At 37.4% G+C, this 18,303-nt stretch overlaps 1 protein-coding gene across 2 annotated transcripts in view; it reads right to left on the bottom strand.

Moving 5' to 3' along the window:
• LOC307054752 (uncharacterized protein C9orf85) overlaps positions 1 to 18,303 on the bottom strand; it is a gene marked incomplete at both ends in the record, with an annotated part of 62,243 nt that overhangs the window by 8,352 nt on the left and 35,588 nt on the right. Inside the window, one exon of one of the 2 annotated variants that reach the window (XM_079706652.1) lies at positions 2,949 to 3,027. The exons of the other annotated variant lie outside the window; for it this stretch is intronic. Coding sequence (XP_079562778.1) covers position 3,027 — 1 coding nt within the window. Of the gene's footprint in view, positions 1 to 2,948; positions 3,028 to 18,303 lie in introns of those variants that run through there. 2 annotated transcript variants of the gene reach the window in all.

Here is an 18,303-nt window from a genome sequence, read left to right as displayed (position 1 = left end):
AAACAGATAATCTAAAAACTCCTCTACCCATTAAAGAAAAATTTAGTCATGGTTAAAAACTCTCCAAACAAGTAAAACTCCAGGCCCAAATGGCTTTAGAATTGGTGAATTCTACCAAACATTTAAGAGATAATACTAATTTTACACAAATCTTTCCAGAAAATAAAATAGAAAGAAACAGTTCCCAGCTCATTTGATGAGGCCCTAACATCAAGATAAAAAAAAAAGACAAAATTACAAATGAGTATTGGTAATGAACACATGCAAGAAAATGTAACAAAATGTTAGCAAATCAAATCTAGCAATATGTAAAAGGTTACATATCATGATCAAGTGGGGTTTATCTAGGGACATGAAAGGCTGATTCAATATTAAAATCAATAAATGTAACTATCAAATCAATGTTCTAAGGAAGAAAAACCATATGATCATCTAGATGCAGAAATAGTTATTTGACAAAATTTAACATCTATTCATGAAATAAGCTCTCAGCAAACTATGAATTGAAAGAAACTTCCTCAACCCAGTAAAATGCATCTAAAAAGAATCTACAGCTAATATCATACTTAATGATAAAAGACTGTGTATGTCCCCCATAAGATCAGGAACACGGTAAGAATATCTGCCCTCATCACTCCTTTTCAAAAACATACTGGAGGCCCTAGGCATTACAATAAAGGCAAACTAGAAATAAAAGTCATACAGACTGGGAAGCAAGAAATAAAACTGTCTTCATTTTTTATCTTTTTATTTTTTTCCCCCACCGCACGGCTTGCAGGATCTTAGTTCTGTGACCATGGCAATGAAAGTGCCAAGTCCTAACCACTGGACCGCCAGGGAATTCCCATGTCTTCATTTTTTAAAAAATTCATTGTTGGGCTTCCCTGGTGGCGCACTGGTTGAGAGTCCGCCTGCCGATGCAGGGAACACGGGTTCATGCCCCGGTCCAGGAGGATCCCACATACCGCGGAGCGGCTGGGCCCACGAGCCATGGCCACTGAGCCTGCGCGTCCGGAGCCTGTGCTCCACAACGGGAGAGGCCACAACAGTAAGACGCCAGCATACCGCCAAAAAAAAAAAAAAAAATCATTGTCTATGTAGAAAATATCACAGAATATACAAAAAAACTGGTAGAAATAAAATTGGGGCTCGGCTGCATGTTCGTGCACTGTGCACCCTCCAGCCACTAAACGCTGCTCTTCTCCATGGCAACGCTGTGGACCTGGGCCAGATGTGCAGCTTCTACATTGGCCTCGGCTCGCGCATCAACTGCAACATCTTCTTCTACGACTACTCGGGCTATGGCATCAGCTCGGGCAAGCCCTCCGAGAAGAACCTCTACACCGACATCGATGCCATGTGGCACGCACTGTGCACCGGGAGTGAGAAGAACTACAATCCTGCAGCCTGTGGAACAAAAACCACATTCACAGAAAGATAGACAAGATGAAAAGGCAGAGGGCTATGTACCAGATGAAGAAACAAGATAAAACCCCAGAAAAACAACTAAATGAAGTGGAGATAGGCAACCTTCCAGAAAAGGAATTCAGAATAATGATAGTGAAGATGATCAAGGACCTAGGAAAAAGAATGGAGGCAAAGATCGAGAAGATGTAAGAAATGTTTAACAAACACCTAGAAGGATTAAAGAACAAACAGAGATGAACAATACAATAACTGAAATGAAAAATACACTAGAAGGAATCAATAGGCAGAAGAACGGATAAGTGACCTGGAAGACAGAATGGTGGAATTCACTGTTGCAGAACAGACTAAAGAAAAAAGAATGAAAAGAAATGAAGACAGACTAAGAGACCTCTGGGACAACATTAAACGCAAAAACATTCGCATAATAGGGGTCCCAGAAGGAGAGGAGAGAGAAAGGACCCGAGAAAATATTTGAAGAGATTATACTCGAAAACTTCCCTAACATGGGAAATGAAATAGCCACCCAAGTCCAGGAAGCACAGAGAGTCCCAGGCAGGATAAACCCAAGAAGAAACACACCAAGACACATAGTAATCAAATTGGCAAAAATTAAAGACAAAGAAAAATTATTGAAAGCAGCAAGGGGAAAATGACAAATAACATACAAGGGAACTCCCATAAGGTTAATAGCTGATTTTTCAGCAGAAATGCTACAAGCCAGAAGGGAGTGGTATGACATATTTAAAGTGATGAAAGGGAAGAAACTAAAACCAAGATTACTCTACCCAGCAAGGATCTCATTCAGACTCAACGGAGAAATCAAAAGCTTTACACACAAGCAAATGCTAAAAGAATTCAGCACCACCAAACCAGCTCTACAACAAATGCTAAAGGAACTTCTCTAAGTGGGAAACACGAGAGAAGAAAAAGACCTACAAAAACAAACCTAAAACAATTAAGAAAATGGTAATAGGAACATACATATCAGTAATTACCTTAAACGTGAATGGATTAAATGCTCCAACCAAAAGACACAGGCTCGCTGAATGGATACAAAAACTAGACCCATATATATGCTGTCTACAAGAAACCCACTTCTGAACTAGGGACACATACAGACTGAAAGTGAGGGGATGGAAAAAGATATTCATGCAAATGGAAATCAAAAGAAAGCTGGAGCAGCAATACTCATATCAGATGAAATAGACTTTAAAATAAAGAATGTTACAAGAGACAAGGAAGGACACTGCGTAATGATCAAGGGATCAATCTAAGAAGAAACGTAACAAGTATAAATATACATGCACCCAACATAGGAGCTCCTCAATACATAAGGCAACTGCTAACCGCTATAAAAGAGGAAATTGACAGTGACATAATAATGGTGGGGGACTTTAACACCTCACTTACACCAATGAACAGATCATCCAAACAGAAAATTAATAAGGAAACACAAGCTTTAAATGACACAGTAGACAAGATAGATTTAATTGATATTTATAGGACATTCCATACAAAAACAGCAGATTACACTTTCTTCTCAAGTGCGCACAGAACATTCTCCAGGATAGATCACATCTTGGGTCGCAAATCAAGCCTCTGTAAATTTAAGAAAATTGAAATCATATCAAGCATCTTTTCTGACCACAATGCTATGAGATTAGAAATCAGTTACAGGGGAAAAAACGTAAAAAGAACAAACACATAGAGGCTAAACAATACGTTACTAAATAACCAAGAGATCACTGAAGAAATCAAAGAAGGCATCAAAAAATACTTAGAGACAAATGACAATGAAAACACAACGATCCAAAACCTATGGGATGCAACAAAAGCAGTACTAAGAGGGAAGTTTAGAGCAATTCAATCCTTCCTCAAGAAACAACAAACATCTCAAATAAACAATCTAACCTTACACCTAAAGGAACTAGAGAAAGAAGAACAAACAAAACCCAAAGTTAGTAGAGGAAAGAAATCATAAAGATCAGAGCAGAAATACATGAAACAGAAACAAAGAAAACAACAGCAAAGATCAATAAAACTAAAAGCTCGTTCTTTGAGAAGATAAACAAAACTGATAAACCATTAGCCAGACTCATCAAGAAAAAGAGGGAGAGGACTCAAATCAATAAAATTAGAAATGAAAAAGGAGAAGTTACAACAGACACCGCAGAAATACAAAGCACCCTAAGAGACTACTAAAAGCAACTCTATGCCAATAAAATGGACAACCTGGAAGAAATGGACAAATTCTTAGAAAGGTATAACCTTCCAAGACTGAACCAGGAAGAAACAGAAAATATGAACAGTCCAATCACAAGTAATGAAATTGAAACTGTGATTAAAAATCTTCCAACAAACAAAAGCCCAGGACCAGATGGCTTCACAGGTGAATTCTATCAACCATTTAGAGAAGAGCAACGCCCACCCTTCTCAAACTCTTCCAAAATATTGCAGAGGAAGGAACACTCCAAAACTCATTGTATGAGCCCAACATCACCCTCATACCAAAACCAGAAAAAGATACTACAAAAAAAGAAAATTACAGACCAATATCACTCATGAATATAGATGCAAAGATCCTCAACAAAATACTAGTAAACAGAATTCAACCACACATTAAAAAGATCATACACCATGATCAAGTGGGATTTATCCCAGGGATGCAAGGATTCTTCAGTATACGCAAGTCAATCAATGTGATACACCATATTAACAAATTGCAGAAGAAAAACCATAGGATCATCTGAATAGATGCAGACAAAGCTTTTGACAAAATTTAACACCAATTTATGATAACAACCCTTCAGAAAGTAGCCATAGAGGGAACTTACCTCAACATAATATAGGCCATATATGACAGACCCACAGCCAACATCGTCCTCAATGGTGAAAAACTGAAACCATTTCCTTTAACATCAGGAACAAGACAAGGTTACCCATTCTCACCACTGTTATTCAACATAGTTTTGGAACTTTTAGCCACAGCAATCAGGGAAGAAAAAGAAATAAAAGGAATCCAAACTGGAAAAGAAGAAGTAAATCTGTCACTGTTTGCAGGTGACATGATACTGTACATAGAGAATCCTAAAGATGCTACCAGAAAACTACTAGAGCTAATCAATGAATTCGGTAAAGTCACAGGACACAAAATTAATGCACAGAAATCTCTCGCATTCCTATACACTACTGATGAAAAATCTGAAAGAGAAATTAAGGAAACACTCCCATTTACCACTGCAACAAAAAGAATAAAATACCTAGGAATAAGTCTACCTAAGGAGACAAAAGACCTGTATGCAGAAAACTATAAGACACTGGTGAAAGAAATTAAAGATGATACAAACAGATGGAGAGATATACCATGCTGTTGGATTGCAAGAATCAATATTGCGAAAATGACTATACTACCCAAAGCCATCTACAGATTCAGTGCAATCCCTATCAAATTACCAATGGCATTTTTTACAGAACTAGAACAAAAAATCTTAAAATTTGTATGGAGACACAAAAGACCCCAAACAGCCAAAGCAGTCTTGAGGGAAAAAAACGGAGCAGGAGGAATCAGACTCCCTGACTTCAGACTATACTAGAAAGCTACAGTAATCAAGACAATATGGTACTGGCACAAAAACAGAAATAGATCAATGGAACAGGATAGAAAGCCCAGAGATAAACCCATGCACCTATGGTCAACTAATCTATGACAAAGGAGGCAAGGATATACAATGGAGAAAAGACAGTCTCTTCAATAAGTGGTGCTGGGAAAACTGGACAGCTATATGTAAAAGAATGAAATTAGAACACTCCCTAACACCATACACAAAAATAGACTCAAAATGAATTAGAGACCTAAATGTAAGACCAGACACTATAAAACTCTTACAGGAAAACATGGAAAGAACACTCTTTGACATAAATCACAGCAAGATCTTTTTTCATCCACCTCCTAGAGTAATGGAAATAAAGAACAAAAAATAAACAAATGGGGCCTAATGAAACTTAAAAGTTTTTGCAAAGCAAAGGAAACTACAAACAAGACGAAAAGACAACCCTCAGAATGGGAGACAATATTTGCAAATGAATCAATGGACAAAGGATTAATCTCCAAAATATATAAACAGCTCATACAGCTCAATATTAAAAAAACAAACAACCCAATCCAAAAATGGGCAGAAGACCTAAATAGACATTTCTCCAAAGAAGATATACAGAATGCCAACAAACACATGAAAGAATGCTCAACATCATTAATCATTAGAGAAATGCAAATCAAAACTACAATGAGGTATCACCTCACACCAGTCAGAATGGGCATCATCAGAAAATCTACAAACAACAAATGCTGGAGACGGTGTGGAGAAAAGGGAACCCTCTTGCACTGTTGGTGGGAATGTAAATTAATATAGCCACTATGGAGAACAGTATGGAGGTTCCTTAAAAAAATAAAAATAGAATTACCATATGACCCAGCAATCCCACTACTGGGCATATACCCAGAGAAAACCGTAATTTAAAAAGACACATGCACCCCAATGTTCATCGCAGCACTCTTTACAATAGCCAGGACATGGAAGCAACCTAAATGCCCATCAACAGATGAATGGATAAAGAAGATGTGGTACATATATACAATGGAATATTACTCAGCCATAAAAAGGAACAAAATTGGGTCATTTGTAGAGACGTGGATGGATCTAGAGACTGTCATACAGAGTGAAGTAAGTCAGAAAGAGAAAAACAAATATCATATATTAACGCATATATGTGGAACCTAGAAACATGCTACAGATGAACTGGTTTGCAGGGCAGAAATTGAGACACAGATGTAGAGAACAAACGTATGGACACCAAGGGGGGATAGTGGCAGGGGGGTGGTGGTGGGATGAATTGGGAGATTGGGATTGACATATATACACTAATATGTATAAAATGGATAACTAATAAGAACCTGCTGTATAAAAAAATTAATTAATTAAAAAAATAAAAATAAAATTGACAAGCTGATTCTAAAAGTTATAAGAAAAAGCAAAGTAAATATATTAGCCAAAACAATTTTGAAAAAGAAAAACAAGGTTGGAAGACTTTCTTAAGACTGGATTTCAAGACTTATCTTAAAGCTGTAGTAATCAAGGAAGGCAGTGTGGTATTGGTGAAAGATACATACATACATCAACGGGACAGAATAGACTCTTACACATAAATCAACTGATTTTCAACACAGTACACAAAGGGAATTCAATGGAGAAAGTACAGACTTTTCAACAAATAACCATGGAACAGTTGGATATCCATAAAATTAACAGGAAATGGATCATAAACCCAATATAAAACCAAGAATTACGTAACTTCTAGAGGAAAACAAAGGAAAAAATATTTGTAACCCTAGGCAAAGACTTCTTAACTACAACAAAACCATCATCAATAAATCCTGATAAATTAAACAGATCTTCACCATACATTCACACAAAACTCTGTACATGAAATGTTTATGGCAGCATAGTTCACAATCACCAAAAACTAGCAAACCTAAATGTGTATCAACTGGTGAATGGATGAACAGTCAGTGATACATCCTGATTGAATACTACTCAGCAATAAAACAGCCTAACCACTGATGCACACAACAGTGCAGATGAATCTCAAATCCACTATGTTAAGTTAAAGAAGTCAGCCTCAAAAGACCATATAGTGTGTGACTCCATAAATATGACATTCTGCAATAAGGTAAAAGTATAGGGAAAGAAAACAGATCAGTGTTTGCCTGGGACTGGGAGTGAGGTAGGAGGAAGTACCAAGTGGCATAAAGGAATGTCTGTGGGTAATAGAACTGTCCTATATCTTAATTGTGGTGTTTGTCTCACAACTGTATTCATTTGTCAAAACTTATAAAACTGTTGTTAAAAACAAAACAACAGGGCTTCCCTGGTGGTGCAGTGGTTGAGAGTCCGCCTGCCGATGCAGCGGACGTGGGTTCGTGCCCCGATCCGGGACGATCCTACATGCCGCAGAGCGGCTGGGCCCGTGAGCCATGGCCGCTGAGCCTGCGCGTCCGGAGCCTGTGCTCCGCAACGGGAGAGGCCACAGCAGTGAGGGGTCCGAGTAACGCAAAAAAAAAAAAAAAAAAAAAAAAAAAAACAGGCCCCAAAATAGAGTCACTTAAGCTAAGCCCCAAATCACCAAATTGAGACAATTTCAGTTTTGGCTTTCCCAGAAATGGAATTTTAAACCAATCAGGACTCATCTAATCAGCACAAGCTAAGTACTCTGCCTGATAGGCCCTTGCCACCCCCTAAAGGAAAGTGACCTTGCAGTAACCAACCTGCTTTTTTGTATAGTGTGACTTTCTTGTTCCCACACCCTTCTGCCTACAAAAGTCTTTCATTTTCTACAGTTCCTCAGAGCTCCTTTCCATCTGCTAAGTTGGATAAAGTCAATAAGATCTCTAAAATTCACTCAGTTGAATTTTGTTTTTTTAACACTGTACACTACAAAGGGTACATTTTACTGCATGTAAGAGACTTGACTAGGAAAAATGAATCAGAATTTTTTTTAAAACTTCACAATCGAAATGAAAATACTTATGAAAATTTTTTGTTAAATAATTTGGTATGTTTTGTGTTTTGACTTTCCAAAAAGCTTTACTTAATTACTTTGCAATAAAAATTACATTAACGTTTTATGCCATTAGAATACACACAAAATTCTAATAATACAAATGGACTAAGAAAAATTTCAGTGTTTTTTGGCCTCAATTTCTTTTTTTAAATAATTTTAAAGAAAGTCTGTTTTGGTTAGGTTCCTCTGAGGCTTCAAAGAAATTCATTGCTATGTATGTTGTTTTATAACAGGGACTCCTGGGGTAAACTAATCCTTAAGTATTCAAATTGCTAATTCGGGGATAAAACTGTATTTGTAGAACTGTTAATGTTAAAATTTACATGTAAAATAGGCTCAAAAATGGGATATCCTGTTTTGGAACGTATAGTTAAAAGATACCAGATTCGACATTTTCTAGCACATCTATTCCTCAAAACAGTGACTTTTATCACTGGCTCAAACACCTGCATAGCTTATTAAAATGCAGATCTCTGGCCTCCACCCATTATTTACATAATCAGAATCTTGGGGATGGGTTCCAATAATCTGTCTGTTAACAAACTCTTCAAGAAATTCTTAAGCATATTACCACTTGAGAACTCTTGACCAGATCAAAGTACTACTGCCTAGATAGGGGGGTCTTCCAATATCCTTCAATGTGGTTGAGAAGAGAAGGAATTTTTTTGCTGAAAGCAATTATGCTCTTTTCCAATTTAAATCCACTCAGAAAAACAGGTTGTATTAGGCTAGTAGCTCTGAGTATAAATATACCTATCTTATAAGGAGATACACACACATACACATTTTGCAAATGACACGTTTCCTTTTTATAAACGTGAAATGTTTGTGAAAAGGTAAATTATATACATTTTTAGACGTTTACAACCTTCCAGTTTCTCTGTCACAGAAGTGAGATCTTTGTGCGCCTTCAATTTCAAATCTCTTAACCTAGGCTTTATGTCTTCATGGGGAGTACAGTGAGAGAAGACCTGAAAGTAATTGAGTTTCAGCCTCTTTTTTTCACCTCAATACATCACGTTCGTCTAGCCAAAGAATCTTGATCTTAAGCATGAAATGGTTTAGACATTATTTTAATGATAAGAGATATACATTCCAAGTTGTAATAAAACTTGTGCAGTATCTTGAAACATCTTTAAAAACAGCTGTAAATTATTTAATCACCCCTGAGTATTTTTTTCTTGCAAAATGTGTAGTAAGGAAAAACTTGAAATTCACCTAAATATAATTTTACCTAATTTCCCCTGAAAATAGCTACATTTTGAATATTTTGTGAGTTCATTACCAAGCGAACTCCAGAGATGTTACAATAATGGTGATTTTGCCTTCTTTTCATTGCTCCATAAAATACAATTCCCAGAAATAATCAATCTTGACCATGCATATACCACAACTAATCATTTTAGTGGAAACTGTGCTCAAAAAAAAGCACAGGTTACTCCTATGAACTATGTTTACTAACAAAGGAGACAGTAATACACTTTTTAAAAATGTTATTTACTTTTTTATAATGAAAAACACAAAAGGAAAAAAAGTAATTAAAAGCTAAAAAATGTTCACTACCTATTTAAGGATAAAAATCAGAGACAAAATTTGATTTTGAGGACCACTGTAAATACTAGAAAATATTATGTATTTTGAAAATAGCACTGATTTGGGAAGCAAGAGACCTAGATCTAGCCCAACTTTGACATATCCTTGCCACATAATCATTGAAAGTCACTTTAACTTCTTTGAGTCTCATTCTTTACAATGGGTACTAAAAGTGCTGGCAACTTAGCATGAACAAAGACAGCAGCACCAAATTGTACTAGTAATCACTGTATTTGTCACCTCCACAAATTCATAGCTAAATAACAAAAATGAAAAACCCACAGAGTTTCTAATGACATTCTTGTAGTAGTAACACATTTTCTATTGTATAATAAAACATAGCAACATTTGGAAGATCTGTATAATTCAATGAACTAATATTTTCCAAATGAGCAAATGCATGATGTTACAAAGCATGCATGAGTGAAAGATCCATTCAATTGCAAGTCAGACCAATGGATTTTAGTATAACAAAGTGTTCTCCGATGTGGTTTCAGATTCTATACCATAACAAACCTTTAGGAAATTACCCTTCTGAGATCTGGTATGGTATCAAAGATGAATTTCTGCAATTATCTGGAAAAGGTTATTAAAATTCACTCATGGGCTTCCCTGGTGGCGCAGTGGTTGAGAGTCCTCCTGCCAATGCAGGGGACACGGGTTCGTGCCCCAGTCCGGGAAGATCCCACGTGCCGCGGAGCGGCTGGGCCCGTGAGCCATGGCCGCTGAGCCTGCACGTCCGGAGCCTGTGCTCCGCAACGGGAGAAGCCACAACAGTGAGAGGCCCGCGTACGATAAAAAAAAAAAAAAAAAATTTTACTCATACTCTTTTTGAAATGTACTGTTTCCTTTTCCTTCTACTAGTCAGACACTAATGAAATTCATAGAAACATAAAACAATGCCACTTGTCTCACTAATATTTTTGTTTCAAAAGTTATTTTTTCATAAAAAGTTATTAACACTTAATGGGCATGTTGCTTACATTCATATTATTTATTAAATAATTATTTTTAAAATGTCTCAGTTTTCATATCTAATACAATAAATATCATTATATCTAATAAATATCATTAGATATAACCCATAAAAGCCAATATAAACCAAGCTATCGGGGCTTCCCTTGTGGCGCAGTGGTTAAGAATCCGCCTGCCAATGCAGGGGAGACGGGTTCGATCCCTGGTCTGGGAAGATCCCACATGTTGCGGAGCAACTAAGCCCACGCACTACAACTACTGAGCCTGCACTCTACAGCCCGCGAGCCGCAACTACTGAATCCCGCCCACCTAGAGCCCGTGCTCTGCAACAAGAGAAGCCACCGCAATGAGAAGCCTGCGCACCGCAACGAAGACTAGCCTCTGCTCACCACAACTAGAGAAAGCCCGCGCGCAGCAACGAAGACCCTACACAGCCAAAAATAAACAAATAATTAATTTTTAAAAAACAACAAAAAAGCTATCTAAGGTCCTCAGTAATTTTTTTTTTTTTTCGGTACGCGGGCCTCTCACTGATGTGGCCTCTCCCGTTGCAAAGCACAGGCTCCGGACGCGCAGGCTCAGCGGCCATGGCTCACGGGCCCAGCCGCTCCGCAGCATGTGGGATCCTCCCGGACCAGGGCACGAACACATGTCCCCTGCATCGGCAGGCGGACTCTCAACCACTGCGCCACCAGGCAAGCCTCTCAGTAATTTTTAACAGTATAAAGAGGTCCTGAGCACAAAAGCTCTGAGAAGTACTGATCTGGACAATAAATACCAATGGGAAAAGAACTGATCTGATATTTTTAGTAACTTCTAGAAGTAAAAGACTCATTTTACTCTGCCACAACTTTTCTGGTACTGCCTTCATTTCCTGGTTATATTATTACACTTTAACCTTTATCATAGTTCAGCTCCACTTGTAATATTCTCACAGGTGACAGCTAGGTGCTTTTGTAAACAGTGAGCTGTGATACTCCACCCTTGGTGTACAAATAACAGAAACTCACATTGACAGAGTTCTATAAAGTGACATTTCCTACAGTGGCTCCAAGTAACCTGTGCTAACACAGAAAGATCCAGAAACCATACTAAGGAATTATATCATATGCTACTTAGGAAATGTTTTTAAGGAAACAATGTCCCCAAATTCCAAGAACTTTGAGTAGAAGTTCAATTCACTTCCCTGTGTCCCTAAATGATGTATCTGAAAATAAGTGGAGAGATTTTACCTCTTCTTATTGCAGTAGATTTGATTAGAATACTTCTTAAAAGATTACAAAATATTCACCTTTGACCAAGAGTAGTTTAGAAAAAAAAAGAGAAAATGGAAACTACTGCTTAAAACTATTACTTGGAGCAGGTAATTTAAAATCAAAGCTTGCTTTATCAATCAATATTAATGTCAAAAAGTAGGCTTTATGCACAGGTGCACAAGTGATGATAGTAATGAAAACTCTCCACTTTTACCTTTAAGTATTAAAGACCAAAGTTCTGGGCAAGAATAAAGTCAGGGTTTACAGTCACTGATACTATAATATGATGCAGAGTGGCCTGTGACTAAAACTCCACTCTAGGACATTTTAATACTCCTGGAATGTGGTGACGTGACTCTCATATCACTGATTAACCATCAGAGCCTCAAACTATTCTAAGAAATGCTGGAGTTGAAGAGCTAAAACAAAGAGGCCAAACTGACACTCACTGTCTTTCTCTCATATATAGTTTATTGTCACACACTGGTATACATGGAAGGACTGATCATACTGTAGTATATAACAATGTTTACTTTTGTTTGATAAAAGATCAAAAAAAATTAGTGATCAATACACTTTTTTTAAGGCTAGAAATCTAACTGCTAAACCAAAATTCTGTCTTGTTTTCTCTTTGTTAAATGTATACTCAAAGCAGATCTTTTTGACAAGGAACATTGATTAATGTTTATGAATCACCAAGATTATGTAACAAGAGGAAAGAAAAAATAAGAGCAAATGAATGAACAAATGACAACTTACGTAGAACCCAAAGACAAGACATATAGAGACAGTTTGAGAGTACCTGCATTGTCCATCAAAGAGAACAGGGGATTCTTGTTCATTTTCCCTCCATTCCCTGGTGCCTTCCTCATAGGGTTTCCTGTAAACATTGTTTACAGCACTCTACTACGTTTTCTAGATCTGTCTTTCCTATTTTCATCTTATTATTCCTCTGCAGTCTTAACTTGTGCCCTTTGGGTCTCTGTCTCCTTTTACTTACAACTAGCACTTCTTGCGACCTGTCAACAGAGTTACCTGTGGGCCCACCTCTCCTAACAGATTGTAAATTCCTTGGTGTCACAGAGTCACTTTGGTATCTTCTATAATACATAGCACAGTGTCTTATACATTGAAGATGCTATTTAAAATAATTGCAGGGCTTCCCTGGTGGCACAGTTGTTAAGAATCCACCTGCCAAGGCAGGGGACATGGGTTCAAACCCTGGTCCGGAAAGATCCCACGTGCCATGCAGCAACTAAGCCCGTGTGCCACAACTACTGAACCTGCACTCTAGAGAGCCCACGAACCACAACTAATGAGCCCACACGCCACAACTACTGAAGCCTGCACGCCTGGAGCCCGTGCTCCACAAGAGAAGCCACCGCAATGAGAAGCCCACGCACCCCAACGAAGAGTAGCTCCTGCTCCCGCAACTAGAGAAAGCCCACGTGCAGCAACAAAGACCCCAACACAGCCAAAAATAAAAACAAATAAATAAATAAATTTATTTTTAAAAATAATTGCAAACTGAACCAAATTTTTTTTATCTGTTATCCCTAGCAATCCCATTTCTTTGTCAGAAAATAGCTATGTTTGGGATAATATCCTCCATCACTACCCTGGACTCTTCCTAGAGACAGTTTTGTTCCTAGCAAAACATGTAGATTACACTAAATTATCTTTCAAATACAGGGCAGGTTTATTGGTTCTTGTAGGTCAAGTAAGGAAAATCTGGTTATACAAAATAAAGTTTTTTAACAGATATGTTTTCATTCTACAAGGGAAAATTTCGTGTTCGTTAATTTAAGGTATAGAAATGGTTCAAGTCATAGTGGATGACTTTGAGTCAAACCTTAGGGATCTGACATTAAAATGAAAGGCAGGAATGAGAGATTATGAAAAAACAAACAAAAAAAACTCCACATTCTAATTTTGAATCTGCTGTTTACTAGCTGTGCCTAGGGTAAGTCGCCTAATTTTTCTAAGGCCACTTTTTCATCTGCTGCTCCTACCTCCATAGGGTTCTTACTAGAAGCCAATATATATGACAAAGCTTTGAAGACATGCAAAGTTCAGTACAAATATCTTAATTATCTACTTGCTTAAGACGCTATCAGAAAAATGGAAAAACGTATAGTACTAAGGTTAAAGTGAAATCTAGCTTTATGTGATCTTAGGCCAGCTCTAAGTATTTGAGATCTTTTCCTTTCCTTTTACCATGATTCCTCAAACAGTATCAAGTTCCTGATAATTCTCTGAAGAATTCCAGCAATAAATTCTCCCAAGTCTCACCAAAAGAATATAATTTCTACTTTTAAGGGACTTCTTAGCTTTCTGGCTTCTACCATTTACAATTAAGATCCAAATCAGAAGGAATACAACATTTCAGTGCCCAAACAGTAAAAGTAAAATTGGATTTCTAAAATACCAGTAAAGGAGAAGGTTCTATAATAACAAAGCTATTTCTGCATCCCAGAGTACTAAAAGTACTTTACTGATCTAAGACATAGCCTCTGCAATGCCACTCCCAGTTCCTATTCAAAGAAGTCATGCTGTCTGAAAGGAAAAAGGCACTCAACTGCAGGGGTTTCCCCAGCTATTTACAGTACACCTTTCCCAGGTTGATGGGGGATGAAGGCAGGAAGGGGAAGGAAAAGAAAGAGTCAAACTATAGTTGAGTCTTTACTATCTTTTAATTCTGCTTGGATTCTGGCAGATAGCATACACTGTTAAACTATCTTCATCCCAATCACCTCTGCCATCATAAACTTACTTGAATTTCCAAATAAACTGCATATAGGTACACACACATCTAGAGAGAGGACCTGACTGACAATGAAGGTTTAATCATTAAGTATCCTTTTCTCCTATTTTATTTTAGAACAATTTTTCTTCCTAATTTATTACATTCTTTGCAACAGTAAGTAATCAATTTTTCACTGGTCTGGAAACGTGATATTTAATAATGTATTTATTTCAATGAAATTGATTGGGATGTTGCCTAGACCTGGTGTAAAATATAATTCACCACTTAAAAATTCCAACCCTTTTTGCCAAGCCAATAAAATTTGTAAAATGTAATGAACACAACTGGTATAAACTTCACCTTCTATTTCCACCCAGTCTAATACCCTAAGTTAATAATAAAAATGATGGGGTTTGGGGGGTAAGATTAGAAAGAGCCTAATAATCTATAAACCAGATAAACAACCCAACTGCTATGATTATTTTAAATGGTAAAAATAAAAGAATGTATAGAAAGCCAGTCTTTATTTACCACAATAATATATATATGCTATATATAGGTATATACTAAATATAATACATGGTGCCAGCGAAAGAAAGAAAAAAAGAAAAACAGGAAGGAAGGGAATAAAAGCCAGTTGTCAGGCAATAAACCCATAAATTAAGCAACCAATTTTTACCCGTTTTTTTAAAAGATTTTTTTTTGATGTGGACCATTTTTTTTTAACACTAAAGAGGCTATTAATTATGTAGTATTATCTATAAATACAAAGACTTTCCCAATCACGTCACTTAGAGATCATTTTATCCACTGCTCTGTTTGGCTGCCAGTCTCTTGTCTCTCTCCTCAGCAATGGTAAGGCGGATACCCTTTCCACGAGGAAGAGAGATCCATGGTTTGTTGCCTTTGCCAATAACAAAAATGTTGGAGAGCCGGGTGGCAAAGCTATTGCTGTTGGCATCTTTCACATGAACTACATCAAAAGAACCAGGATGTCTCTCCCAGTTAGTGATCACACCAATTCTTCCCAGGTTAGCACCTCCAGCCACAATGCACAGGTTACCAGTGTCAAATTTGAAGAAATCAGTAATTTTGTCAGTCTCCAAATCAGTTTGAATGGTGTCATTCACCTTGATGAGGGGATCAGGGTAGCGGATGGTGTGAGCATCATGGGTTGATGTGGACCATTTTTAAAGTCTTTATTGAATTTGTTACAATATTGCTTTTGTTTTATGTTTTGGTTTTTTGGCCGAGAGGCATGTGGGATCTTAGCTCCCGGACCAGGGATCCAACCCGCACCCCCTGCACTGGAAGGCCAAGTCTTAACCACTGGATGGCCAGGGAAGTCCCCAATTTTTACCAGTTTTTCAGGAATTCAACTTTGTTTGTTAATCTGTAGCCATTTCACTATATAAAATATCACCAAGTCAAGAGCTTTCTCTGGCTATGAAATATAATATTTATAAAATATAAAGCTTTTGCATTTCCATCCCAATTAATTTTGTTAAGCACCAATGTTTATTAGCACTGAGACAATTTTTCTATTAGAAGATTCTACAATAAACAAAGCACTTAATTTTCAGATGTCCTGACATAAATATTTTCTTCAAATTTAAAGAAGGAAAAATTCTTTCTCTAATAATTTATTTAAAAATCCATTTATTTTTCCTTTTAATTTGAATCTGTTTATCTTTCCCATGCATGCAATATAGCTTTAGGCCCATAATGGCTCAGGGACTCGTCAAAGGTGTATTTTAATAACAGAAGCTGTGCTTCTAGAATGCAAAGTGCTGATAAATGTGCTCAGTTTTACAATACATCAAAAGGGAGGCAAGTCAAAATGTTCAAAACATGTGGATTGTAGAATTAGCCACCTAAACAATGGATCTTCACTCAGATGCTATAAACTCAGATTATATGGAGGAATAAGGGCTCAATTTGGACTGGTCACGGCATATTGCAAACATTATTTTTCAGGTATCCCATAGTGAAGTAAGTAGTATGTTCAGTTCCTAAGCACTGAAAGCAAGTACACCTTGGATACTTACGAATAGAATCTATCTATCTAAAATGTGATTATAACCCGTTCAAGGAGATTCATGTTACAGTGTTTGAGCAATGAACAAATACAAGTAATGAATGCCAACTCATGGATAAATACAATAATTCAGCACCAAGGAATAAGTGCAAGGTACTATCATGATTTAACCATTAGCTGGTGGATATACCTGGTGCTTTCTGTGCATTAATTTGTTTTCTTTGAAAAGTGAGGGCAGTGGTACTCTTTATTAGGCAGAATTTTAAGAGTACAATACTTCTTCCCTTTAAAAAAAAGGGAGTTAACATATTTTGGCAAGTATGTAGAGAAATCTGAACCCTTGTGCACCACTGATAGGATTATAAAATAGTGTGATCACTATAGAAAAAAAGTATGGAGAAGCCTCATGAAAACAGGACTACCATATGATCCACCAATCCCTCTTCTGGGTATACATGCAAAGAACTGAAAACAGAGTCTCGAGGAGATATCTGCCCAACAATGTTCATAGCAGTATTCAAAATAGCCAAGAGGTGGGAGCCACCTAAAGGTCCATCAATGGATGAGTGGATAAACAAAATGTGATACACACACACACACACACACACACACATACACAATTATTATTCAGGTTTAAAATGGAAGGAAATTCTGTCACATGCTGCAACACAAATGATCCTTGAAGACATCATGCTAAGTGAAATGAAAATCAAAAAAAGACATATGATTGCATATATATGCATATGATTGCATTTATATGAGGTATTTAAAGTAGTCAAATTCAAAACAACAGAAAGTAGAATGGTGTTTACCAAGAACTGAGGAAAGGAGAAAAGGGGAGTTGTTGTTAAATGGGTTATAGAGCTTCAAACTTGCAAGATGAAAAAGCTCTGGAGATCTACTGCACATGTGATTATACATAACACTACCGAACTGTACACTTTTAAATGGCTGAGATGGCAAATTTTATGTTATGTGTTTTTCACCACCACTACAAAAATAGATAGATAGATAGATAGACAACTTTAAAAAAGAACACAGTTGGTCTATAAAAGATTATCTTTAAGGATTTAGTTTGGCTAATTAAAAAAAAAAAAAGGGCCTCCCTGGTGGCGCAGTGGTTGAGAGTCCGCCTGCCGATGCAGGGGATACGGGTTCGTGCCCCGGTCTGGGAGGATCCCATATGCCGCGGAGCGGCTGGGCCCGTGAGCCATGGCTGCTGAGCCTGCGCATCCGGAGCCTGTGCTCCGCAACGGGAGAGGCCACAACAGTGAGAGGCCCGCATACCACAAAAAAAAAAAAAAAAAAAAAAAAGCTTTTAGTAAAGATGGAGCAAACATCTGGTTAGAGGCAAGCAATAGGGTGGCGTGACCTGTTGAGCAACACCTCACTTTGTCCCCAATAGTACTACGTTTTGTTTTCTCCAAACAGTTTAGAGGACCACCCCCATCCGTTCTCCCAGCACACTACAGTAAACATACAAAAGCAAAACTTCTGGGGAGACAAAGTTCCACTTAGCTTCCTGCTGCTGGAGACCCAACTCTTCCCCACAAGAGCACTTGAAACATTTATGTGAAATAAGCCTTTTTAAAAACACTGTTTTATTCATCTGAGCCAAGGGAGTAGAGATGAGATAGAGGCGAATTTAT

This window comes from Hyperoodon ampullatus (genome assembly GCF_949752795.1).
Source record: "Hyperoodon ampullatus genome assembly, chromosome: 6".
In the NCBI taxonomy this organism is placed as follows: Eukaryota; Metazoa; Chordata; class Mammalia; order Artiodactyla; family Ziphiidae; genus Hyperoodon; species Hyperoodon ampullatus.
Note: the sequence above shows the minus strand (reverse complement) of the source record. Positions and strands in the feature narration are given on the sequence as shown.